The 25,563-nt window shown below is 40.0% G+C and overlaps 4 protein-coding genes across 4 annotated transcripts; all 4 read left to right on the top strand.

Moving 5' to 3' along the window:
• Positions 1 to 14,084: 14,084 nt before the first annotated feature.
• LOC137579625 (uncharacterized) lies at positions 14,085 to 14,834 on the top strand. The gene has a single exon (XM_068293400.1). The coding sequence runs from the start codon at positions 14,085 to 14,087 to the stop codon at positions 14,832 to 14,834; it is 750 nt and encodes a 249-aa protein (XP_068149501.1).
• Positions 14,835 to 15,437: 603 nt separating this feature from the next.
• Positions 15,438 to 17,461, top strand: LOC137579626 (uncharacterized). The gene is made up of 3 exons (XM_068293401.1): positions 15,438 to 15,912; positions 15,992 to 16,125; positions 17,339 to 17,461. The coding sequence occupies exons 1-3, from the start codon at positions 15,438 to 15,440 to the stop codon at positions 17,459 to 17,461; spliced, it is 732 nt and encodes a 243-aa protein (XP_068149502.1).
• Positions 17,462 to 17,875: 414 nt separating this feature from the next.
• Positions 17,876 to 18,501, top strand: LOC137579627 (uncharacterized). The gene is made up of 2 exons (XM_068293402.1): positions 17,876 to 18,253; positions 18,457 to 18,501. Exons 1-2 carry the CDS (start codon positions 17,876 to 17,878, stop codon positions 18,499 to 18,501), a joined length of 423 nt encoding a protein of 140 aa, XP_068149503.1.
• A 4,445-nt stretch (positions 18,502 to 22,946) lies between these two features.
• On the top strand, positions 22,947 to 23,534 carry LOC137579629 (uncharacterized). Its single transcript, XM_068293403.1, has one exon. It carries the CDS (start codon positions 22,947 to 22,949, stop codon positions 23,532 to 23,534), a length of 588 nt encoding a protein of 195 aa, XP_068149504.1.
• Positions 23,535 to 25,563: the final 2,029 nt, after the last annotated feature.

The following is a 25,563-nucleotide window of genomic DNA, read 5'->3' on the forward strand; positions in this document are numbered from 1 at the left end:
GTTTTTAAGATCAGCTTGTAGCCGACTAAATGAATCTGTATCTTTATAAGTAAGACAAAGTTTGACAATGAATAGTGTGAAGAGCAGAGCGCCAGAAGTCACAGGAATGGAAACGGAAAAAGAAGACTTAAAAAGTACCTTCTGTTTTCTATTTGTTAAATCTTCACGAACCCAAGAAAGGAAAACGGGTGGAAACCCAATGTCGCTCAGCTTAGAAAGTAATAGGGTATGATTAACGGAATCAAAGGCTTTGCTAAAGTCAGTATATATTACATCAGTTTGTTTACCATTTTTGAACCCCTTGATAATTACTGATGTAAATTCTAAAAGGTTAGTGGTTGTAGATCTACGGTTCACAAACCCATGTAAAAATGTTGCAATTGAGAAGTTATAATTTTCTCAAAAGCTTACGGAATAGCGGACAATTTTGAGATACCCCTACAGTTAGTGGCTTTGGACTTTGTGCCATTTTTATGCAGAGGAATGATATACGACTCCTTCCAAATAGATGGAAAAGAGGAAGATTCGACAGACAATAGAAACAATTTTAAAATGGGTTTACATAATGCGTTTGCACAGAACCTGAGTACGCATCCAGGAAGACCATCTGGCCCCGGAGAATAAACAGGTTTAACTAATTTAAGTTCGCTAAGAATAGAACTTTCATCAATCACTGGATTGAAAATGCAATTAGCCTTTTTTAAATGATAAGGATACGGACTTGCTCGATATTCCGTTGAGGAATAAGTTGTTTTGAAAAAACTCGCAAACATATCGGCAATTGCCTGATCAGTGCTCGCTTTTTTATTTTGAAAAGACAAAAAAGATGGGTGCACAGAGGTCTTATGTTTAGAGTTAACAAAGTTATAAAGTTGTTTAGGGTCAGAAGAAAACTGAAGCTTACACCGCTGAAGATAATTCTTATAGCATTGTGTATTAAGCATCATGAATTTTGAACGAGCGACTGTATACAGAGCATAATCTGATGAACGACGTGTTTTTTGAAACTTCTTATAATATCGTGTCTTCACATTTTTCAAATTGGATAACTCACGAGAGAACCAGGGAGGTTTGTTAAGCCGCTCCAGCCTACCAAGAGGCACACAAATATCAAAGAGTGAATTCAGAGTATCATAGAAAAAACGAACAGCTGAATTCATATCTCTACAATTGTACAGATAAGACCAATCGGTAGTAGCAATGTTTTCATTAAGGCTGGCAAAGTCAGTCTTCCGAAAGCACCTAGTTACAGGTAACTCATTTGAACCAAGTAATGGTGAAAGCAAGGGCAAATCAATTTTTAAATTTAATGTAGGATGAAATTTGTCTTCTGGAAGAACCAATGGTTCGATCCTAGGAACCTCACAATGAGAAGAATCCAATACAAAAATAAGATCTAACGATTTTCTATTAGAATTTAAGACAGGATTGACTTGGGATAAAGATAAGCCTAGAAGGCCATCAATAAAGTCATGTGACAAAGAGGGCAGCAACGTGGTAGATTCATCTGTTGGTGACCATGCTAAAGCGGGTAAATTAAAATCACCTACAACTATGAGCATGTCTAGACTGGAAACTAAAGAGGAGACAAACTGAATTGCCTCTAAATGATTTAAATATACCACCATGTCTGACAATGGTGGAATATAGGAACAAGTAATGAAAGCATTAAAAGATTTAAAATTTACTTTAACACCGACAAACTCAATCTCCTGGGTACTAGAAAATTGAATCATTTCAGATGATAAAGCAGCATCAACAGCTATCAGAACGCCACCACCTATACGAGAAATCCGGTCACGTCTGAATATAGAAAAGTTTGTGGAAAAAACCGATGCATCAGCAATATCAGGTTTTAGCCACGTCTCTGTAAAAGCTAGAATGTTATGTTCAAAAGAAAGACTATCTAACCCAGGTTAAGGGACGAAGCCTGTTTTTGAAACACCAGCAGATGCTGATTTGGCAGGATTAGTATTAGTTGTTGTTGTTGGTAAGCGAATCGGTTTCCGATTTTTTTTTTTCACAGTATATTCCTTAACTAGTATATGTTTTGGCCAAAAATCTTCTCGACATATAGTGTCGAAGATATTGGCCCGAGAATAAGAAAATTTAAACTTCTCCACCGCAATATTCGAGACGTTAACTTTCTTCCGAATATAGGCTATTACATCATCAGATGTGACAACAGGGTCTAGCCTAGAAACAAATATATGTTTCTTTGGTGGTATGCCAACGAGAGGCCGCGGTCCCGAAGCGTCAGCCGCAGCAGTAACGTTGGACAAGTCACCCACTGCAGCAGTCAACTTGTTTACGGGGCCCTCGATACCTTTAGAACTATCGGCAATTTCCATTGGAATGGGTAATTGCCCGGACACATCGGACACTACAATAGGCATCGTTTTTAAGAGATCATTCCCAGGTGATACCGGTAATTCCTTACTAATAGCATTCACAACAGGGCTCTTAAACGAAATCAATTGCTGTACATTAGGAGTGGACGGTGCATGAGACCGGTCGGGGACGATAAGAGACGTTGGCGGATCTACGGATACAGAAACACCCCAAGGACTGGTCCTTTTACGTTTCGGAGACTCATTCATAAGCGATAAACTTCTGAACTGAGTCTCCACCGCAGTAAACTCCGCTTGGAGTTTATTAAAACCTGCCCTTAAAGTGTCAAAACTATCTCTAGTCCGCCTCATGAAAGAGCGCATCTTATTCTCGACCTCTCGGCAAGCATCACATCCATATTTTAAGCCACCACCTTTAGCAATAGACTCCTTGATTCTGCCTGTGTAACTTGCACACTTAACGTGAACCGCATTGTCACACAACCAACAAAGAATATAATCATTGGAGTCGACTGCATTAGTGGCAACTATGCAATTATTTTTTGCGCAGACAACCATTTTATCAAAAAGTTTAATTTAATAAAAACCAGAGGGCCGGGGCTAACTTCGACCGCGTCAAAGTTTGTATACCCTTGCAACTTTTTTTGTAACTCTATCCTTACCTATTAGCCATCAATGTGGAAGAACGTTTTATCTAAAAAGGCTTATGTTTGCCAAAGAATGGCCTAAAATCATAGGAAATAATGAAAGATATTGATCAAAGTCACTGTTTTCCACCGATCGTTCCTATGGGAGCTATATGATATAGTCACCCGATATTTATCAAATTCGGCACAGTCATTAACATATATATTAAATTAAGAAATGTTTAATTTAAAAGCAATCGCGTTAAAAGTAACGAAGTTATTTACAAAAGTCACTGTTTTCGACCAATCGTTCCTATGGGAGCTATATGATATAGTCACCTGATCTTGATCAAATTTGGCATAGTCGCTTATAGGCGTAGTAAACTCTCTAATATTAAGTTTCACGACAATAGCTCAGAAAATAACGAAGTTATTGAGAAAGTCACTGTTCGTGACTTGGCCGTTTGTATGGGAGCTATATGATATAGTCACCCGATCTTGATCAAATTTGGCATAGTCGCTTATAGGCGTAGTAAACTCTCTAATATTAAGTTTCACGATAATAGCATAGAAAATAACGAAGTTATTGAGAAAAGTCACTGTTCGTGACTTTGGGGTTTGTATGGGAGCTATGTGATATAGTGGTCCGATCCGGCTGAATCCGAGATATACAACGCCTGCAGTATATACAAGCCTACGTGCAAAATTTCAGCTCTGTAGCTCTTACGGTCTAGGAGGAGTTTGCGTTGACGGACGGACGGACGGACGGACGGACATGGCTAGTTGAACTCGTCTCGTCTGATCAAGAATATATATACTTTGTATGGTCGGAGATGCTTCGTTCTATGCGTTGCACACTTCTGACCAAAATTAATATACCCTTTTTGCAAGGGTATAAAAAGGAAATACAAAAAATAAAAAATAAAACATCTAAGGGTAAAAATTCTGTGTATAAGAATATACTCACCAGTTCGGACACAAAGGTTAATGTGCAGAGTAAGCCTTCACAACTAGGGAATAAAAAGAGATGAAAGCACAAAAACAAAAACACGTATCACAGTCGCGGATAGGCAAAAGACGGAAGCGCAAATCAATCAAGAATAGGAAAGAGCGGGAGAGCGCGTCAAATTGAACACATGCAACAACTATTTGTACGCGAATTCGGATGTTGAAATTATTATTAATTAAACCGATAATGAATTTAAGAAATTTGTAGAAGTATTTAATCGCGAGAAAAAAATAAAAATTGATAAGCGCAAAAAAAAACACGTCCGTCCTATGCAACGAGTGAAAGTTTAGTTAAGGAATATACTGTGAAAAAGAAAAATCGGAAACCGATTCGCTTGTCAACAACAACATCTAATACTATTCCTGCCACATCAGCATCTGCTAATGTGTCAAAAAACTAGCTTCGTCCCTTAACCTGGGTTACCAGAACGTTAGAGGACTGAAATCTAAACTTCCTAATCTCTATGTAGATAGTCTTTGTTTTGAACATATTGATATTGCTGATATTGTTGATGCATCGGTTTTTTTCCACAAACTTTTCTATATTCAGACGTGACCGGATTTCTCGCATAGGCGGTGGCGTTCTGATAGCTGTTGATGCTGCTTTATCATCTGAAATGATTCAATTTTCTAGTACCCAGGAGATTGAATTTGTCGGTGTTAAAGTAAATTTTAAATCTTTTAATGCTTTCATTACTTGTTCCTATATTCCACCATTGTCAGACATGGTGGTATATTTAAATCATTTAGAGGCAATTCAGTTTGTCTCCTCTTTAGTTTCCAGTCTAGACATGCTCATAGTTTAGGTGATTTTAATTTACCAGCTTTAGCATGGTCACCAACAGATGAATCTATCATGTTGCTGCCCTCTATGTCACATGACTTTATTTATGGCCTTTTAGGCTTATCTTTATCCAACGTCAATCCTGTCTTGAATTTTAATGGAAAATCGTTAGATCTTATTTTTGTATTGGATTCTTCTTATTGTGATGTTTCTAGGATTGAACCATTTGTTCTACCCGAAGACAAATTTCATCCTACATTAAATTTAAAAATTGATCTGCCCTTGCTTTCACCATTACTTGGTTCAAATGAGTTACCTCTAACTAGGTGCTTTAGTAAGACTGACTTTTGCCAGACTTAATGAAAACATTGCTGCTACCGATTGGTCTTATCTTTTTTTTATGATACTCTGAATTCACTCTTTGATATTTGTGTGCCTCTTGGTAGGCTGGAGCGGCTTAACAACCTCCCTGGTTCTCTCGAGAGTTATCCAATTTGAAAAACGCGAAGACTCGATATTATAAGAAGTTTCAAAAAACACGTCGTTCATCAGATTAAGCTCTGTATACAGTCGCTCGTTCAAAATTCAGTCAATTGCCGATATGTTTGCGAATTTTTTCAAAACAACCTATTCATTAACGGAATATCGAGAAAGCCCGTATCCTTATCATTTAGAAAAAGCTGATTGCATTTTCAATCCAGTGACTGATGAAAGTTCTCTTCATAGCGAACTTAAATTAGTTAAACCTAATTATTCTCCGGAGCCAGATGGTCTTCCTGGATGTGTACTCAGTTTCTGTGCAAACGCATTATGTAAACCCATTTTAAAATTGTTTCTATTGTCTGTCGAATCTTCCTCTTCTCCACCTAAAAAGTCCGAAACCTCTAACTACAGAGGTATCTCAAAATTGTCCGCTATTCCAAAAGCTTTTGAGAAAATTATAACTTCTCAATTGCAACATTTTTGCAGCTTTATTATTTCACCATCCCAACATGGGTTTGTGAAATGTAGATCTACAACCACTAACCTTTTGGAATTTACATCAATAATTATCAAGGGGTTCAAAAATGGTAAACAAACCGATGTAATATATACTGACTAATCATACCCTATTACTTTCTAAGCTAAGCGACATTGGGTTTCCACCCCTTTTCCTTTCTTGGGTTCGAGAATATTTAACAAACAGAAAACAGAAGGCACTTTTTTAATCTTCTTTTTCCGCTTCCATTCCTGTGACTTCTGGTGTACCTCAAGGTAGTCATCTTGGCCCTCTGCTCTTCACACTATTTATTAACGATCTTCCATCAGTCATTGTTTACTCGCGTGTGCTTATTTATGCTGACGATGTCAAACTTTGTCTTACTCATAAAGATACAGATTCATTTAGTCGGCTACAAGCTGATCTTAAAAACTTTCAATCCTGGTGCCAGTTTAATCTACTAAATCTTAACACTACCAAATGTAAGGTAATGACTTTTTTTCCGTAACTCTCCTCAACTGGTCACTTATTTTCTAAACAATAGCCCTCTAGAACGTCTAAATAATATGAATGATTTGGGCGTACTTATGCACCATAAGTTAAATTTTAACACCCATATTTCCACCACGGTCGCAAAGGCCATGAGTGTCCTGGGTTTCATTAAAAGATGGTCAAAAGAATTTGATGACCCCTATACAACTAAAGTTCTTTTTACTTCGCTTGTCCGTCCTATTTTAGAGTATGGATCTTGGTCACCTCAATATGAGTCGCACCAGATTAGACTTGAATCCGTTCAAAAGCAGTTCTTGCTATTTGCTCTTCGTGGCTTAAGCTGGGATCGCAATGTCAATTTGCCTTTGTATTCTAGTAGACTTCTCTTGATTAACCTTCCGTCCCTAACTAACCGTAGAATTATGCTTGGTGTTATTTTTAAGCACAAGCTCCTTATTGGTGACATCGACTCGCCTGAGTTATTAGTTCAGATAAACCTGTCGGTACCATGTAGACGGAGTAGACATCCTTTGATACCTTTATCCCTTAGTCGTTGTTCTTCTAACTGCCACCTTTGTAGTTTCTTTTGCTGCTCGCTGTACCGGTAGCTGAATGCCTGAAAATGCACGGCGTAATTCTTCAATGCACTTGAATGGCTTTGTCTACTCGCTCTTCTTCGCTGAGTCAGATGGCATCTGACAGCCTGGCCTTCTCATCGATGTAATTGACGAAACTCTCATTGGCGCTCCAAATTCGAGACTCGAATTGGCGCCTGGCAGCTTGAGACACAGTTTTCGTGCGTTTCGTTTTGTGTCTGGCGTTGAGGCGCCACTATGTCGAACAATTGTGGTCGCAGTAAATCGCACAATTTTTTTAGCAAGACATCAGTGTTGTTGTCTCCCTCTTTCTCATTTGTGGTCTCTGACTGTTGACAGTTACTTTCGTTTTCTGTACTTTCCTCGACGGTCTCAGTTCCAATAGATATGGAACAAGCGCCTCGTCGTTCCACTGGAACATTGTTTAAGCGCGCCACAAGCTCGGCCTTTGACCCTGTTGTAGGCAAGTCCAACAGCTCCAGCCACTTCTTTAAAGTTGGCAAATTGTGAGCCTCAATGTTGATGTCCATTCCGTTAAAGTTCACCACTTCTGATATTGTGGGCGATAGATGAATAGACCGATGTCAGAGTGTTTAGGAGCTTCGGGTTTTATTTGTTCTAGATTAATTGTAGTTTATTATACCCTTGCCAAAATGGTATATTAAGGGTATCGTATGGTCTGGATCAACGTTATTTTCTGTGCTATTATCGTGAAACTTAATATTAGAGTTTATTACGCCTATAAACGACTGTGCCAAATTTGGTCAAGATCGGATGACTATATCATATAGCTTCCATAGGAACGATCGGTCGAAGACAGTGACTTTTATAAATAACTTCGTTACTTTTAACGCGATTAAAACAGTTGTTAGTTTAATATATCTGTTAATGACTGTGCCAAATTTAATCAAGATCGGGCGACTATATCATATAGCTCCCATAGGAACGATCGGTCGAAACCAGTGACTTTTGTAAATTACTTCGTTACTTTTAACGCGATTGCTTTCAAATTAAACAAATCTTAATTTAATATATCTGTTAATGACTGTGCCGAATTTGATAAAGATCGGGTGACTATATCATTAGCTCCCATGGGAACGATCGGTGGAAAACAGTGACTATGATCAATATCTTCTTTATTTCCTATGATTGTAGGCCATTCTTTCGGTAACATAAGCCTTTTTAGATAAAACGTTCTTCCACATTGATGGCTAATAGGTAAGGAAAGAGTTACCAAAAAGTTGCGAGGGTATGCAAACTTTGACGCGTTCGAAGTTAGCCCCGGCCCTCTGTTTTTTTTAATATTTCGTAATTGAGTTGGTGTTTATTTGAACGAAGCAGATCTGCGAATATTTATTTTACACCACAATACTAATAAAATTATTTTGTTGTTTGCTTTTTGTTGAGCTGAAAACCTCAGGAAAGACATGCCTTTACAAAAATCCAAACTTTTATCTATTTTCCCGCACTCTTACTTTGTCATTTATATGGGAGCTTGTGATATAGTGGTCCGGTGCGTCGTGCTGATCAATAAATATAGATGCTCCCTTTTACATATGTGTTGCACATTAACATGCCCTTATTACATGAGTATAAAAGTTGCATTTTAGGATATTATTGCTGCTTGCTTTCGACTTACTAACCGTATATTTTTTAACCTATTTAACATTTCTTTACAGTTGAAGTATTGCAAGGGCTAAATACTCAATTAGATCAAGAAGACGTACAACACATAATACGAGTTCTCAAAAGCACCCATTCCGTATATATAAGGCAAATTGATGAACTTATTTTTGAATCAAAGCATGAAAGGGAAGAAGCAATGTCAAATATTAAATTTTTACATTTACTTATGAAACCATGTGCTAAAATAGAGTCAGCAGATAGTCCCGCAGCACTTACGCAATTCATACCGCGGGTTATTCAACTAATCCGATTTATTTGGTTGAACTCAGATAGTTACAATCGTCGTGACTTAATAACAGGACTTTTTAGAGATTTAAGTAATCAAATTATAAACTTTTGTACCGGTATGGCAAATATAGAAAAAATTCTTTCGGGTAGTCCTCGATTTGGTATAAAAATGTGCAATATGTGTATAAATTGTTGTTTGACGTATAAAGGAATGTATAAGCACATGTCAAAAGCTCTAACCAAATGTGAACTTGACATTGACTGGAATCTTGATAATGCCATGATTTTTAACCATGTGGATGCCTTTATGGAGCGCCTAAATGACGTTATTGATATTTGTGAGTCAATGATTGTTTTTGGTCGCTTAGATGAATCTGAAACTATACCAAAACCACAATTTGGCGGCTCCAGTGGACCTGAGTTTGAGAACACAGCACAAGAAGTTGAAAGCCAGTTTTTTACAACGCTTACTGCCTTGAGCACTGACTCGAAAGAACTAATTCTTAATGTTCACAAAAATGAGTGGTATGAGGAAGTTCTTAAATATCGTAGAATAGTTCAAAGTATGGAAGAGACAGTACAACGTCTTATGTCAAATGTATTTCAGCACGTTTGTAATGTCGAAGAGGCAATTTACGCTTTAAACGTAATGTTGTTTTATTCCTATCGAAATACTATAAGAAAAACTTACCTCAGGCACGTTTCTAGCGTATGGTTGATGTTTTTAAATGAAATTGACTGTACCGCACATTTGCTTATGGATCGAAGTAAGTGTCATGAGGCTTGGTTGCCATATTATGCATCACGAGGTATTGGCTATCGTATAAATCTTGAGCGGTTAACTTGGCTACGAAATCGTTTAAATTCTTCAGAATGGTTACCAAATGTGTCAGAGGCATCGATTGTGTTAATAAAATTTGACAGCCTTAAGAAAGAGTTTGACAATGAGGTAAAAAAGTCATATGATGAATGGCAAAAAAATTGCTGTGCCGCATCGTTAAACCAGAAACTGGATAATTTTTTGCTTACTAGAAGTAAAAAGAAAAAAGGATTGTTGGAATGTAATATTGAACGCACAGTATTAAGTATTTGTGAACAAGCGCAGCATTTCGAACGACTAGGATTTCCTGTGCCGGGCTCTGTACGAAAAACGTATGAAAAATATGAGACTTTACGTTTTGTGTATAATAGTGTTGTTCAGGTATGCTTAAATTATAATCATATTTTATCCGCTTTATCAGAGCAGGAGCGTAGACTCTTTCGAGCACTTATTCAAGTCTGCGACCGCAAAATTGCCCCGGGAGTTTTTAAACTGACTTATGGCGGCGAGCTAAGTGATGCCTATATAGCAGACTGCGCGAATCATACAAATAAGTTACAAGAAACTATGGACATATATAAACGGGCAAACCATCATATAGCCCGAACGTGTGAGAAAATCTGTGATACTCCTATGCTTAAATTTTCTTTTACTGGTGCTGTAGTTATTTCTGTATTTGAGCACCATTTAATAAATTATAGACGACGAGTAACTAATGTGCTTCGAGGCTACTACAATATAATTATTGATTTATTGTTTGCTGTATTTAAGGAGTTTCAATCAGTTATTGACGATGTAAGTAAATACCTTGATTAAATTTAAGCGACAATCAGATTTTTCTTAATGTTATTATCCTTCGGCAAAAGAGTGCAGCGTAGGAAGCTTTTTTTATAATTATTAATTATTATAAAAAATCGTTTAAATGAGCAGGCTCGAAGTCATTTTTGAGAAAACAAAAAAAGCGATCGAAAGTGCTTAATTATTAATTTTTGTGGCATTGTCTTAAACTTATAGATTAAGTATGTAATCAAACTTATTATAGTAAGTTCAAAAGCAGTTAATGTAATAGTTTGAAATACAGTATAATTTTTGGTATGATCGTTAATTATCTCTTTTGTTTGGATAAAGGAAATAGGTTCTAGCCTGGTTATATTGTTTGTTACATAAATGCTTTGGCTATAGCCAAGCAATGAATTTATTAGTGATTTTTCGTTTAATTGTAAAGCTGTGTATCCACACTCAAATTATTATGACAAACAAATCAGTTTCGTCAAACATGTCGAAGATAAAACCTGTTCTATATTCGTCAAACGCGCACTTCAAACACAAAAATTACAAACCCAACATGTTTATCATACAAATTTGAGTGTGGATACACAGCCTAAGGCACAATCGAAAATTTTTATTATGTTATTGCCTTCTATTATTAAGTTGTTTTTTACGCAATTTTGATTAAGTTTAGTTTTTGGTATGTTAATTGTAGGTTTGGTTGAATGTAATTTGTTTGAAAATTCTTATATGTTTTAGTGTATTGACAAGTGGTTGGGATTTGATTTAAAATGCCTATTATACATTCATTAGTTTCTATTTGTTTTGTATTTTTATTGAACAAAGTGTTGTTGTCAAAATAGTATGAATAGTACGAATGAATTTTCTGTCAAAATATTTTTATTTTCATCTGGATAAGGAAGTATCTCAAAGATAGGGGTTTTTATTATTTCTTGGGGAATGTTTGAAATGATAAATATCTCGTTTGAATTTGGTGTAAGCCAGGTGGAAGTTTTTGTATTCAATAGTTTTTCCGAATTAACATGACTTAAGTGATTATGTTTTAAAAGTTTTGGGTTGAAAATTCCTACTCCAGTGAGCTGCATGCCCATTTCTGTGTCTTCAATGTATTCTAATTATTTATTTTTTCTTCTAATTCATATTTATCGTCCTGATCAAGAGTACCAAAAAGATATTTGTATATTGAACCAATTCCGTTAATTAGTCCTCGTTTATTACGTTTTACAATGTGTATTCCATTAATGTCACTACTTAGTTTTTATGTTAAGTATTGAAGATGGATTATGTCGTTAAATTCCTGTGTTTGTTGAATTAAATTGTTATATGTAATGTCTATTAGAGTTAAATTCACTTTTAAATAATGATATTCAAAGTTTGTCGGTAGATCCATGGTTCCTGTTTTAAATATTAAATATTAAATATTCTGGAATTTAGATTTGTAGTGTTTGGCCTTTTGTCATCTACTTCTTTCTTCAAAATGTTTCTCGTCTAACTGATTTATTTCTCGTGTATTTTTGAATGGATTTGTGTTTTTGACATTACTAATGGTGCTTGTTTAAATCTAGTGTCGATTTCGAAGTCGTGTCTATCTTCATTTAAATTGTTTATTTGATGTATTTTATTCGTTTGGATATTAAAGTCGGGGGATAGATAAAAATGTCCGCTGGTTAGTTTTTTTTATGTATCGTCTTATGCTTGTATACGTAGAGAATTTTTTCAAATTTGATTAATTTATCTTCATTTAATGTTATATAATCTTTCTAACTTTACATTTTCTTCTTGTAGCCAATTTTTTATTGCTATACACAGAAATGCTGAATCTTTGTCTGATTTTATTTCCATTGGTTTGCCAATTTCAGTGATTACTTTCATAATTGCTTTCTTGGCTTCTAACAAATCTCTAGACTTTTTTTCTAAAAGTGTTGCAAATTTGTCACAGTAAATGTCAATGCATGAAAGGAATTGTAAATTGTCGATCATGTAAAGGTCCATGATGTATTTTTCTCTGATATTAAAAGTTTCTGGTGTTATTTCAAAAGTTAGTTTTGTATTTCTATTTTCTGTCTTTGCGATATTGCATACCGAGCATTCATTAATAATGTTTTGAATTAGGTTTTGAAAATCGGGAAAAAATTATTTTTCTTACTGCAAAGATATCTTTGTTAATATCCCTTGCGTAAGCATTGGTCATTTCTTTGTATGTTATTTTTATACCCTTGCAAAAATGATGTATTGTAGTGCTATTGTCGTGAAGCTTAATATTATACAGTTTATTATATTTTTATATAAAACGTTCTTCTACATTGATGGCTAATAGGTAAGGAAAGAGTTACCAAAAAAGATGCAAGGGTTTACAAACTGTGACTCGTGCTTTTGGTTGATCCTTTTTTTCATCTATTTTAATTCTGGAAAGGGCATCTGCTACGTGATTTTCTTTGCCAGGTAAATATTTAATTTTGTAATCAAACTCATTAGGTTTATTTTCCATCTTTGAAGTTTCTTATTTGGTTCTTTTATATTGTTGAGCCATACTAAAGGATTATGGTCGCTTAGAATCTCGAACTTTCTACCAAAAAGGTATGGCCTAAAATATTTGGTTGCCCATACAATAGATAGTAATTCCTTTTCTATGGCTGAACAAGTAAGTTCGTGTTCGTTAAGTGTAAGACTACCATAAGAAATAGATCTATGGTCCTGTGAGAAGAAAGCACCTAAAGCTATATTGCTAGCATCTGTTGTTAGGAAAAATTGTTTTTTGAAATCGGGATGTTGCCGCCGAAATCCGCTAACTGCCCAGCAGACCCGACGCAGCCACCAATGGGTTATCCATATCACTCATTCTCTTTCATTTTCATACCTATACTTAAGCGCCAGCCTTTAAGCGCTTTAAGCTTACTTCTATGCTTGGTACTAAGCGGCGGACAGAACAGTTTGGTTACAACCGCGTGTAAGGGCGATTAATTTATAGAGGCTCAACTACCGGCTCGCTCGCTCACCATACACACACCCATTTAGCCTACCTCTAGCATAAGAAAACACGTGGAAGAAATAAATGAAGTATCACGTGAAAAGTGGAGTGTTTCTTGTGGGCCCGCTAAAACATCGAACCTTAGCGCCAAACTCAACACGGGATATGCAAGTATAGGATCAGTCATAAGAAGATATTTTATTTTTCCAAAGGATGAGACATATTGTGGGTCGTTTCTGTTTTTTTTTAGCTCCTTTTTTTAAACCTAGATTTACGATACATAACGCTAAGAAAATGCATCGGAACGTGTCACGCATAGCTACGCAAACGTACTAAAACGGCTTAAATGCCTACAAAAGAAATTTTCCTGACAACCACAGTTGAAGGAGCAAATCCCCAAGCAAATCGAGAACATCGTCGAAAAGGGCTATGCTCGCATGCTGACGCCGGAGGAATAAGCTACACCAAACAGACGGACATGGTATCTACCAACCTTCATAACTAAAAATCAAAATAAAACAGAGAAGGTCCGGCTTGTATGGGATGCAGCCGCCCAATCTGGCGGCAAGGCCCTGAATGACTAGATCTGGAGTGGTCCAGATCTCCTAAACTCCCTGTTTGACCTCTTGCTCTCATTCCGAGTGGCGATCTGTGGCGATATTGCCGAGATGTTCCACCAGATCCGAGTGAGACCAGCAGATACCCATTTCTGTGGTTCGACAGCAAATCCGAGAGGCAATAGCCTAACGTCAATGTTATGGAAGCGCTTACTTTCGGAATCAATTGCGCACCCTGCATTGCACACTTTATTCGCGACAAAAATGCAGATCGATTCTGCCAACAGTACCTTCAAGCAGCACAAGCCGTGAAGGACTACCACTACGTGGATGATTTTATATACAGTGGGGACGACTACGTGGAAGTCGGAAACATCGCAACTCAAGGTGGTTTCCACATACGCAATTGGTCTTCGAACTCAAAGGAGGTCCTCCGAATACTAAAGAGCGATTCGCTGCTCCCCGAAGCTGACGAAATTACCGCCACAGAAAAGGTACTCGGCTTATATTGGGTGCCGAACTCCGACGTATTCACATTCATCTGCAAGTTCGCCAGGCTGAAGCGCAACGTTTTGGACAGCGACAAAACACCAACCAAACGCGAGCTCTTGCAAGTACTTATGTCAATGTACGTCCCACACGTCTTCATCTCATGCTTTACAATAGAGCTGAAAATCCTACTGTTCGTTGACGCCAGTGAATTGGCATACGCAGCAGTCTGCTACCTTCGGATACGGCAGGGAGAAAGAACCTATTTCAGCTTCGTGGCCTTCAAGGCGAAAGTGGCACCGTTGAGTCCACTATCTAAACCAAAAATGGAACTGCAGGCCGCAGTGATCGGAGCAAAGCTGAGTAACCGAATCCAACACAATCCAAGTTTGCCAATTAATTCGAGTTGTTATTGGTCCGACTCAAAGACTGTTCTCAAATGGCTTCGTATGGATCCATGAAAGTTTCAGCAATTCGTCATGCAACGCGTTGGCGAAATACTGAAATTCACAAACGTTAGCCAATGGAACTGGGTTCCAACCAACCTTAACTCTGCAGATCTTGCTACTAAAACAAACAACGCGTGCGCAGTCATCTGAATTCAACCCAGAAATTCGCAACTTAACGAGAGGTAAACCTTTAAAAACAAATTCTAAACTCATATGTTTGAATATCTTAATAGATGAAAACCGCGTTGGCGAAATACTGAAATTCACAAACGTTAGCCAATGGAACTGGGTTCCAACCAACCTTAACTCTGCAGATCTTGCTACTAAAACAAACAACGCATGCGCAATCATCTGAATTCAACCCAGAAATTCGCAACTTAACGAGAGGTAAACCTTTAAAAACAAATTCTAAACTCATATGTTTGAATATCTTAATAGATGAAAACCAGCTCCTACGTACCCGAGGGCGAGCAGAAAACCTAAACGGCCAAAACTGTACTGGTATCATCAGGAAATGCACCACACATCCCATGAGACATGTTTTACATACCACGCCTACGAGTCTTATACAAAGGCATGCGGAAGTCTTGCCAACGCTGTAAAAATGAGAACGCCATGCCTGTTCCACCACAAATGGCTCCCTTGCTCATCGCCAGGCTAGCTGCCTACCAACGTCCCTTCACTTACGTCGGTATCGACTACTTCGGGCCCTTCTTGGTTGCTGTAGGACGGCGAAGCGAAAAAAAATGGGGCGGTATTTTCACCTGCCTAACCATACGGGCAGTGTATATAGAACTGGCGTGCTTTTTGGACACTCCATCGTGCATAATGTGCATCGGAAACCTCATCAATCGGCGCGGGATCCCAAGAGAAATTTACAGCGACAATGCCACTAACTTTAAAGCTGCCGAAAAGATTATCTGTGACAAAGCGCAGACGATCAACTTCAACGCCGTGCAACCGGCGTTCGATGACAACAAATGGAAATTTAATCCACCAGCCGCTCTTCATATGGGGGTAACATGGGAGCGACTTGTTCGTCCCGTCAAGGCTGTACTCTACGCAATCTGCCCAGCGAGAAAATTCACCAGTAAGGGCCTACAAAGCGCACTCTGCGAAGTGGAATTTATCCTAAACTCCAGACCCCTTACTTTTGTCTCACTGAACAGCAAAGACGACCAGATTTAGCCAGGCGAGGAAATGGTTTACGAAGAGACCACCAATAGCAGCTGGAGACGTCGTTGTAATATTGGACGAGACTCTGCCCCGAGTCGAGCAAACAATCCTGGCCAAAGACAACCAGGTGCGTCGAGTGATCATCCAACCGCCAACGGGACTCTTTAACGGCCCGTGGCTAAAGTAGCTGTATTAGACGTCTGCTGTAATGGAGCAAAGCAACCCCCTGAAGAGAGCAGCTTTACTGGGGGAGGAATGTTGCCGCCGAAATCCGCTAACTGCCCAGCAGACCCGACGAAGCCACTCATTCTCTTTCATTTTCATACTTATACTTAAGCGCCAGCCTACGTGCTGGGAAATTAACCGTTGTATCTTGCGCTTTAAGCTTACATGTTAGGTTCTATACTAAGCGGCGGACAGAACAGTTTGGTTACAACCGCGAGTAAGGGCGATTAATTTATAGCGGCTCAACTACCGGCTAGCTCGCTCACCATACACACACCCATTTAGCCTACCACTAGCATAAAAAAACACGTGGAAGAAATAAATGAAGTATCACGTGAAAAGTGGAGTGTTTCTTGTGGGCCCGCTAAAACATTGAACCTTAGCGCCAAACTCAACACAGTGCAGGATCATTCATAAGAAGATATTTTAATTTTCCAAAGGATGAGGTCGTTTCTGTTTTTTTTAGCTCCTTTCTTTAATCCTAGAGTTACGATACAACACGCTAAGAAAATGCATCGGAACGTGTCACGCTTACGGTTGGCAATCCACATAATGGCAATCAATTCTACTTGGAAGAGGTTCACAGCGTAGATTCCCTGGATCTACCTGTACAGTCTATCTAAATAAGGGCTCTCGCCAAAGAATTCCCCCACCTAGCGGGACTACCGATAGCATCATACACCAACGCACGCCCAAGCATCCTAATCGGCTCAAATAACTGGAACCTCGCCGTACCCCTTAAAATCAAAGAGGGGGCAAGGCACCAACCAATAGCGTCAAAGACGCGACTGGGATGGGCACTGCAAAGCTCCACGCCATCAAGGGCCACTAGAGCTTATGTGAGCGTTCACATGTGTGGATGCAGAGACGCAGACGCCAAGCTGCATGAGATCATCAAACAAGCGTTCTCATTAGACACTACCACAGCCAAACCGCTATCATCACTAGAAGAAACTCAAGCTCTAACCAGACTTGAATCTACTACTTCCCTGAAGAATGGCAGGTACGAGGTCGGTCTAATGTGGAAAGACCCTGAAGTTTTATTACCTGATAGCTACGCAAACGCACTAAAACGGCTTAAATGCCTACAAAAGCAATTTTCCTGACAACCACAGTTGAAGGAGCAAATCGCCAAGCAAATCGAGAACATCGTCGAAAAGGGCTATGCTCGCATGCTGAAGCCGGAAAATCAAAATAAACTAGAGAAGGTCCGGCTTGTATGGGATGCAGCCGCCTAATCTAACGGCAAGGCCCTGAATGACTAGATCTGGAGTGGTCCAGATCTCCTAAACTCCCTGTTTGACCTCTTGCTCTCGTTCCGAGTGGGACGAGTAGCGATATTGCCGAGATGTTCCACCAGATCCGAGTGAGACCAGCAGACACCCATTTCTGTGGTTCGACAGCAAATCCGAGAGGCAATAGCCTAACGTCTATGTTATGGAAGCGCTTACTTTCGGAATCAATTGCGCACCCTGCATTGCACACTTTATTCGCGACAAAAATGCAGATCGATTCTGCCGGTACTCGGCTTATATTAAGTGCCGAACTCCGGCGTATTGACATTCATCTGCAAGTTCGCCAGGCTGAAGCGCAACGTTTTGGACAGCGACAAAACACCAACCAAACGCGAGCTCTTGCAAGTACTTATGTCAATGTACGTCCCACTCGTCTTCATCTCATGCTTTACAATAGAGCTGAAAATCCTACTGTTGGTTGACGCCAGCGAATTGGCATACACAGCAGTCTGCTACCTTCGGATACGCCAGGTAGAAAGAACCTACCTCAGCTTCGTGGCTTCCAAGGCGAAAGTGGCACCGTTGAGTCCACTATCTATACCAAGGATGGAACTGCAGGCCGCAGTGATCGGAGCAAAGCTGAGTAACCGAATCCAACGCAATCCAAGTTTGTCAATTAATTCGAGTTGTTATTGGTCCGACTCAAAGACTGTTCTCAAATGGCTTCGTATGGATCCACGAAAGTTTCAGCAATTCGTCATGCACCGCGTTGGCGAAATACTGAAATTCACAAACGTTAGCCAATGGAACTGGGTTCCAACCAACCTTAACCCTGTAGATCTTGCTACTAAAACAAACAACGCCAATAAATATAAAACTTGGCTACACGGTCCAGACTATTTGCTGCATGCGCAGTCATCTGAATTCAACCCAGAAATTCGTAACTTAACGAGAGGTAAACCCAAATTCTAAACTCATATGTTTGAATATCTTCCTAGATGAAAACCAGCTCCTACGTACCCGAGGGCGAACAGAAAACCTAAACGGCCAAAACCAAATAATGCTTCCATATGGGCACCACATTACTTGGCTCATAGTGAACTGGTATCATCAGGAAATGCACCACACATCCCATGAGACGTGTATTAACAGGATACAAAGGCATGTGGAAGTCTTGCCAACGCTGTAAAAATGAGAGCGCCATGCCTGTTCCACCACAAATGGCTCTCTTGCCCATCGCCAGGCTAGCTGCCTACCAACGTCCCTTCACTTACGTCGGTATCGACTACTTCGGGCCCTTCTTGGTTGCTGTAGGACGGCGAAGCGAAAAAAAATGGGGCGGTATTTTCACCTGCCTAACCATACGGGCAGTGCATATAGAACTGGCGTGCTTTTTGGACACTGCATCGTGCATAATGTGCATCGGAAACTTCATCAATCGGCGCGGGATCCCAAGAGAAATTTACAGCGACAATGCCACTAACTTTAAAGCTGCCGAAAAGATTATCTGTGACAAAGCGCAGACGATCAACTTCAACGCCGTGCAACCGGCGTTCGATGACAACAAATGGAAATTTAATCCACCAGCCGCTCTTTATATGGGGGACTGTACTCTACGCAATCTGCCCAGCGAGAAAATTCACCAGTAAGGGCCTACAAAGCGCACTCTGCGAAGTGGAATTTATCCTAAACTCCAGACCCCTTACTTTTGTCTCTCTGGACAGCAAAGACGACGAGGCTATCACCCCTAACCACCTACTACTAGGATCAGCAAACCAGTCTTCAAAACCAGATACACCGTATAGCACATGTGGCAAGCTGTACAAGAATTCGCCGATCAATTCTGGCGACGATGGGTATGCGAATACGTACCAGATTTAGCCAGGCGAGGAAATGGTTTACGAAGAGACCACCAATAACAGCTAGAGACGTCGCTGTAATATTGGACGAGACTCTGCCCCGAAATAGATGGCCAAAAGGTATAGTCGAGCAAACAATCCTGGCCAAAGACAACCAGGTGCGTCGAGTGATCATCAGAACCGCCAACGGGACTCTTTAACGGCCCGTGGCTAAAGTAGCTGTATTAGACGTCGGCTGTAATGGAGCAAAGCAACCCCCTGAAGAGAGCAGCTTTACTGGGGGAGGAATGTTGCCGCCGAAATCCGCTAACTGCCCAGCAGACCGGACGAAGCCACTCATTCTCTTTCATTTTCATACTTATACTTAAGCGCCAGCCTACGTGCTGGAAAATTAACCGTTGCATCTTGCGCTTTAAGCTTACTTCTATGCTTGGTACTAAGCGGCGGACAGAACAGTTTGGTTACAACCGCGAGTAAGGGCGATTACTTTATAGCGGCTCAACTACCGGCTCGCTCGCTCACCATACACACACCCATTTAGCCTACCACTAGCATAAGAAAACACTTGGAAGAAATAAATGAAGTATCACGTGAAAAGTGGAGTGTTTCTTTTGGCCCGCTAAAATATCGAACCTTAGCGCCAAACTCAACACGAGATATGCAAGTATAGGATCATTCATAAGAAGATATTTTAATTTTTCAAAGGATGAGATATATTGTGGGTCGTTTATGTTTATTTTAGCTTCTTTCTTTAATCTAATGAGATCTGGGTTAGGTTTTATACCTTCTGTTGTTATTATATGACCAAGGAATTCTGTTATTCATAAATTCGCATTTGTCGAGATGGAGTTTAAAATTAGCTTAAATACCTTTCTGAGTGATAGTATGTGTTTCTCCAACGAAGTGGAGTACACAATGATGTCATCCAGATAAACAAAGCAATCCTTATAAATTAAGTCTTCCAAAATATTATTCATGCCTTGTCATCTATTGTGACTTCATTTAGATTTCGATAGTCAATGGAAGCATCTCTTTTTTTGGAACGATCCAAATGGGTGAACATTCGATTTTCGAATGATACCCTGTTCAATCATTTCATTTATTTTTTTGTTGATTTCTATATTAAATGTTTGGGGATATTTGTATTCGTGAAAGTCAAATTTTCGCGGTACGAGCAAACAATCCTGGCCAAAGACAACCAGGTGCGTCGAGTGATCATCAAAACCGCCAACGGGACTCTTTAACGGCCCGTGGCTAAAGTAGCCGTATTAGACGTCTGCTGTAATGGAGCAAAGCAAAACCCTGAAGAGAGCAGCTTTACTGGGGGGAGGAATGTTGCCGCCGAAATCCGCTAACTGCCCATCAGACCCGACGAAGCCACTCATTCTCTTTCATTTTCATACTTATACTTAAGCGCCAGCCTACGTGCTGGGAAATTAACCGTTGTATCTTTAAGCTTACATGTTAGGTTCTATACTAAGCGGCGGACAGAACAGTTTGGTTACAACCGCGAGTAAGGGTGATTAATTTATAGCGGCTCAACTACCGGCTAGCTCGCTCACCATACACACACCCATTTAGCCTACCACTAGCTTAAGAAAACACGTGGAAGAAATAAATGAAGTATCACGTGAAAAGTGGAGTGTTTCTTGTGGGCCCGCTAAAACATTGAACCTTAGCGCCAAACTCAACACATTGCAGGATCATTCATAAGAAGATATTTTAATTTTCCAAAGGATGAGATATATTGTGGATCGTTTCTTTTTTTTTAGCTCCTTTCTTTAATCCTAGAGTTACGATACAACACGCTAAGAAAATGCATCGGAACGTGTCACGCTTACGGTTGGCAATCCACATAACGGCAATCAATTCTACTTGGAAGAGGTTCACAGCGTAGATTCCCTGGATCTACCTGTATAGTCTATCTAAATAAGGGCTCTCGCCAAAGAATTCCCCCACCTACACCAACGCACGCCCAAGCATCCTAATCGGCTCAAATAACTGGAACCTCGCCGTACCGTACGCGACTGGGATGGGCACTGCAAAGCTCCACACCATCAAGGGCCAGAGCTTATGTGAGCGTTCACATGTGTGGATGCAGAGACACAGACGCCAAGCTGCATGAGATCATCAAACAAGCGTTCTCATTAGACGCTACCACAGCCAAACCGCTATCATCACTAGAAGAAACTCAAGCTCTAACCAGACTTGAATCTACTACTTCCTTGAAGAATGGCAGGTACGAGGTCGGTCTAATGTGGAAAGACCCTGAAGTTTTATTACCTGATAGCTACGCAAACGCACTAAAACGGCTTAAATGCCTACAAAAGCAATTTTCCTGACAACCACAGTTGAAGGAGCAAATCACCAAGCAAATTGAGAACATCGTCGAAAACGGCTATGCTCGTATGCTGAAGCCGGAAAATCAAAATAAACCAGAGAAGGTCCGGCTTGTATGGGATGCTGCCGCCTAATCTAACGGCAAGGCCCTGAATGACTAGATCTGGAGTGGTCCAGATCTCCTAAACTCCCTGTTTGACCTCTTGCTCTCGTTCCGAGTGGGACGAGTAGCGATATTGCCGAGATGTTCCACCAGATCCGAGTGAGACCAGCAGACACACATTTCTGTGGTTCGACAGCAAATCCGAGAGGCAATAGCCTAACGTCTATGTTATGGAAGCGCTTACTTTCGGAATCAATTGCGCACCCTGCATTGCACACTTTATTCGCGACAAAAATGCAGATCGATTCTGCCGGTACTCGGCTTATATTAAGTGCCGAACTCCGGCGTATTGACAATCATCTGCAAGTTCGCCAGGCTGAAGCGCAACGTTTTGGACAGCGACAAAACACCAACCAAACGCGAGCTCTTGCAAGTACTTATGTCAATGTACGTCCCACTCGTCTTCATCTCATGCTTTACAATACAGCTGAAAATCCTACTGTTGGTTGACGCCAGCGAATTGGCATACACAGCAGTCTGCTACCTTCGGATATGCCAGGTAGAAAGAACCAACCTATCTATACCAAGGATGGAACTGCAGGCCGCAGTGATCGGAGCAAAGCTGAGTAACCGAATCCAACGCAATCCAAGTTTGTCAATTAATTCGAGTTGTTATTGGTCCGACTCAAAGACTGTTCTCAAATGGCTTCGTATGGATCCACGAAAGTTTCAGCAATTCGTCATGCACCGCGTTGGCGAAATACTGAAATTCACAAACGTTAGCCAATGGAACTGGGTTCCAACCAACCTTAACCCTGTAGATCTTGCTACTAAAACAAACAACGCCAATAAATATAAAACTTGGCTACACGGTCCAGACTATTTGCTGCATGCGCAGTCATCTGAATTCAACCCAGAAATTCGTAACTTAACGAGAGGTAAACCCAAATTCTAAACTCATATGTTTGAATATCTTCCTAGATGAAAACCAGCTCCTACGTACCCGAGGGCGAGCAGAAAACCCTAAACGGCCAAAACCAAATAATGCTCCCATATGGGCACCACATTACTTGGCTCATAGTGAACTGGTATCATCAGGAAATGCACCACACATCCCATGAGACGTGTATTAACAGGATACAAAGGCATGTGGAAGTCTTGCCAACGCTGTAAAAATGAGAGCGCCATGCCTGTTCCACCACAAATGGCTCTCTTGCCCATCGCCAGGCTAGCTGCCTACCAACGTCCCTTCACTTACGTCGGTATCGACTACTTCGGGCCCTTCTTGGTTGCTGTAGGACGGCGAAGCGAAAAAAAATGGGGCGGTATTTTCACCTGCCTAACCATACGGGCAGTGTATATAGAACTGGCGTGCTTTTTGGACACTCCATCGTGCATAATGTGCATCGGAAACCTCATCAATCGGCGCGGGATCCCAAGAGAAATTTACAGCGACAATGCCACTAACTTTAAAGCTGCCGAAAAGATTATCTGTGACAAAGCGCAGACGATCAACTTCAACGCCGTGCAACCGGCGTTCGATGACAACAAATGGAAATTTAATCCACCAGCCGCTCTTCATATGGGGGTAACATGGGAGCGACTTGTTCGTCCCGTCAAGGCTGTACTCTACGCAATCTGCCCAGCGAGAAAATTCACCAGTAAGGGCCTACAAAGCGCACTCTGCGAAGTGGAATTTATCCTAAACTCCAGACCCCTTACTTTTGAGACAGCAAAGACGACGAGGCTATCACCCCTAACCACCTACTACTAGGATCAGCAAACCAGTCTTCAAAACCAGATACACCGTATAGCACATGTGGCAAGCTGTACAAGAATTCGCCGATCAATTCTGGCGACGATGGGTATGCGAATACGTACCAGATTTAGCCAGGCGAGGAAATGGTTTACGAAGAGACCACCAATAACAGCTAGAGACGTCGCTGTAATATTGGACGAGACTCTGCCCCGAAATAGATGGCCAAAAGGTATAGTCGAGCAAACAATCCTGGCCAAAGACAACCAGGTGCGTCGAGTGATCATCAGAACCGCCAACGGGACTCTTTAACGGCCCGTGGCTAAAGTAGCTGTATTAGACGTCGGCTGTAATGGAGCAAAGCAACCCCCCTGAAGAGAGCAGCTTTACTGGGGGAGGAATGTTGCCGCCGAAATCCGCTAACTGCCCAGCAGACCCGACGAAGCCACTCATTCTCTTTCATTTTCATACTTATACTTAAGCGCCAGCCTACGTGCTGGGAAATTAACCGTTGTATCTTGCGCTTTAAGCTTACATGTTAGGTTCTATACTAAGCGGCGGACAGAACAGTTTGGTTACAACCGCGAGTAAGGGCGATTAATTTATAGCGGCTCAACTACCGGCTCACTCGCTCACCATACACACACCCATTTAGCCTACCACTAGCATAAGAAAACACTTGGAAGAAATAAATGAAGTATCACGTGAAAAGTGGAGTGTTTCTTTTGGCCCGCTAAAACATCGAACCTTAGCGCCAAACTCAACACGAGATATGCAAGTATAGGATCATTCATAAGAAGATATTTTAATTTTTCAAAGGATGAGATATATTGTGGGTCGTTTATGTTTATTTTAGCTTCTTTTTTTAATCTAATGAGATCTGGGTTAGGTTTTATACCTTCTGTTGTTATTATATGACCAAGGAATTCTGTTATTCATAAATTCGCATTTGTCGAGATGGAGTTTAAAATTAGCTTAAATACCTTTCTGAGTGATAGTATGTGTTTCTCCAACGAAGTGGAGTACACAATGATGTCATCCAGATAAACAAAGCAATCCTTATAAATTAAGTCTTCCAAAAGATTATTCATGCCTTGTCATCTATTGTGACTTCATTTAGATTTCGATAGTCAATGGAAGCATCTCTTTTTTTTGGAACGATCCAAATGGGTGAACATTCGATTTTCGAATGATACCCTGTTCAATCATTTCATTTATTTTTTTGTTGATTTCTATATCAAATGTTTGGGGATATTTGTATTCGTGAAAGTCAAATTTTCGCGGTACTGAATGTCACTGAATACAAGACTTTTTAAGATTTTGAGTTTCTTCGTTTTTTAAATGGTCGTCCCTCTCTGTGGGTGGGTCCAAAAATTCAATGTTTTGTTCTTCCTCTATTTCTTTAACATCTCTAAAATAAAATGTATAGTTTCCTAGTTTTGCGTATTCCTCTTCATTTGGGTCCTGTTGGACAAAGTTTGCTGTTTCATGTGAATTTTGGAATCTCCTAAATAGGTTTTGAAATTAAAAAAGTTTTCGGACATTATATTAATTGAAGAGCCTGAGTCGACTACACATCTCAAAGGTTTATTGTTCATCATTATTCTGATAAAGGACTTGTACCTATCTCTTCTTCCGATTGATCCGAGGCATTATGATGAAAATTTTCGGATGTGTCCATTTTGCTAATTCCAATATTTTTTTTTTCTTTGCCTTTTTGTAGGCTGGTTTGCTACATTATTGATATAATTATTTTGCTGTTGATAATTCATTGGAATTTGAGCCCTGTCAATACTTAATTTTTGTTGAAATTCTTTGAAAAGTTTTTGGTTTTGTGTTGTATTGGATTGTTTTTGTTGAGACGGAGTTGTACTACTAACCCAAGTGCAAAGGGTTTTGATTTTGGCTTTGATTTGATTTTCTGATTTCTGTTATTCTATTCTCGTATAATCCTTCTCTTTAAGCTACTTGTTTCAGCTTGCTGACTGTCGTTATATCGTATCTAGATAACATCCATCGGGTAATTTTTTGTTTAGTACATCTTTTA

This window comes from Drosophila tropicalis, unplaced genomic scaffold, assembly GCF_018151085.1.
Source record: "Drosophila tropicalis isolate 14030-0801.00 unplaced genomic scaffold, ASM1815108v1 contig_722, whole genome shotgun sequence".
In the NCBI taxonomy this organism is placed as follows: Eukaryota; Metazoa; Arthropoda; class Insecta; order Diptera; family Drosophilidae; genus Drosophila; species Drosophila tropicalis.

Excerpts from the sequence above, each read along its gene's own strand:
- LOC137579625 (XM_068293400.1), top strand. The coding sequence starts at position 14,085 with ATGGAAGCGCTTACTTTCGGAATCAATTGCGCACCCTGCATTGCACAC.
- LOC137579626 (XM_068293401.1), top strand. The coding sequence starts at position 15,438 with ATGCCTGTTCCACCACAAATGGCTCCCTTGCTCATCGCCAGGCTAGCT. Across the intron at positions 15,913-15,991 it reads CCCAGCGAGAAAATTCACCA|CAAAGACGACCAGATTTAGC; the intron begins GTAAGGGCCTAC and ends CTCACTGAACAG. Across the intron at positions 16,126-17,338 it reads TCCTGGCCAAAGACAACCAG|TTGAAGGAGCAAATCGCCAA; the intron begins GTGCGTCGAGTG and ends TGACAACCACAG.
- LOC137579627 (XM_068293402.1), top strand. The coding sequence starts at position 17,876 with ATGTACGTCCCACTCGTCTTCATCTCATGCTTTACAATAGAGCTGAAA. Across the intron at positions 18,254-18,456 it reads AAATACTGAAATTCACAAAC|ATGAAAACCAGCTCCTACGT; the intron begins GTTAGCCAATGG and ends ATATCTTCCTAG.
- LOC137579629 (XM_068293403.1), top strand. The coding sequence starts at position 22,947 with ATGCCTGTTCCACCACAAATGGCTCTCTTGCCCATCGCCAGGCTAGCT.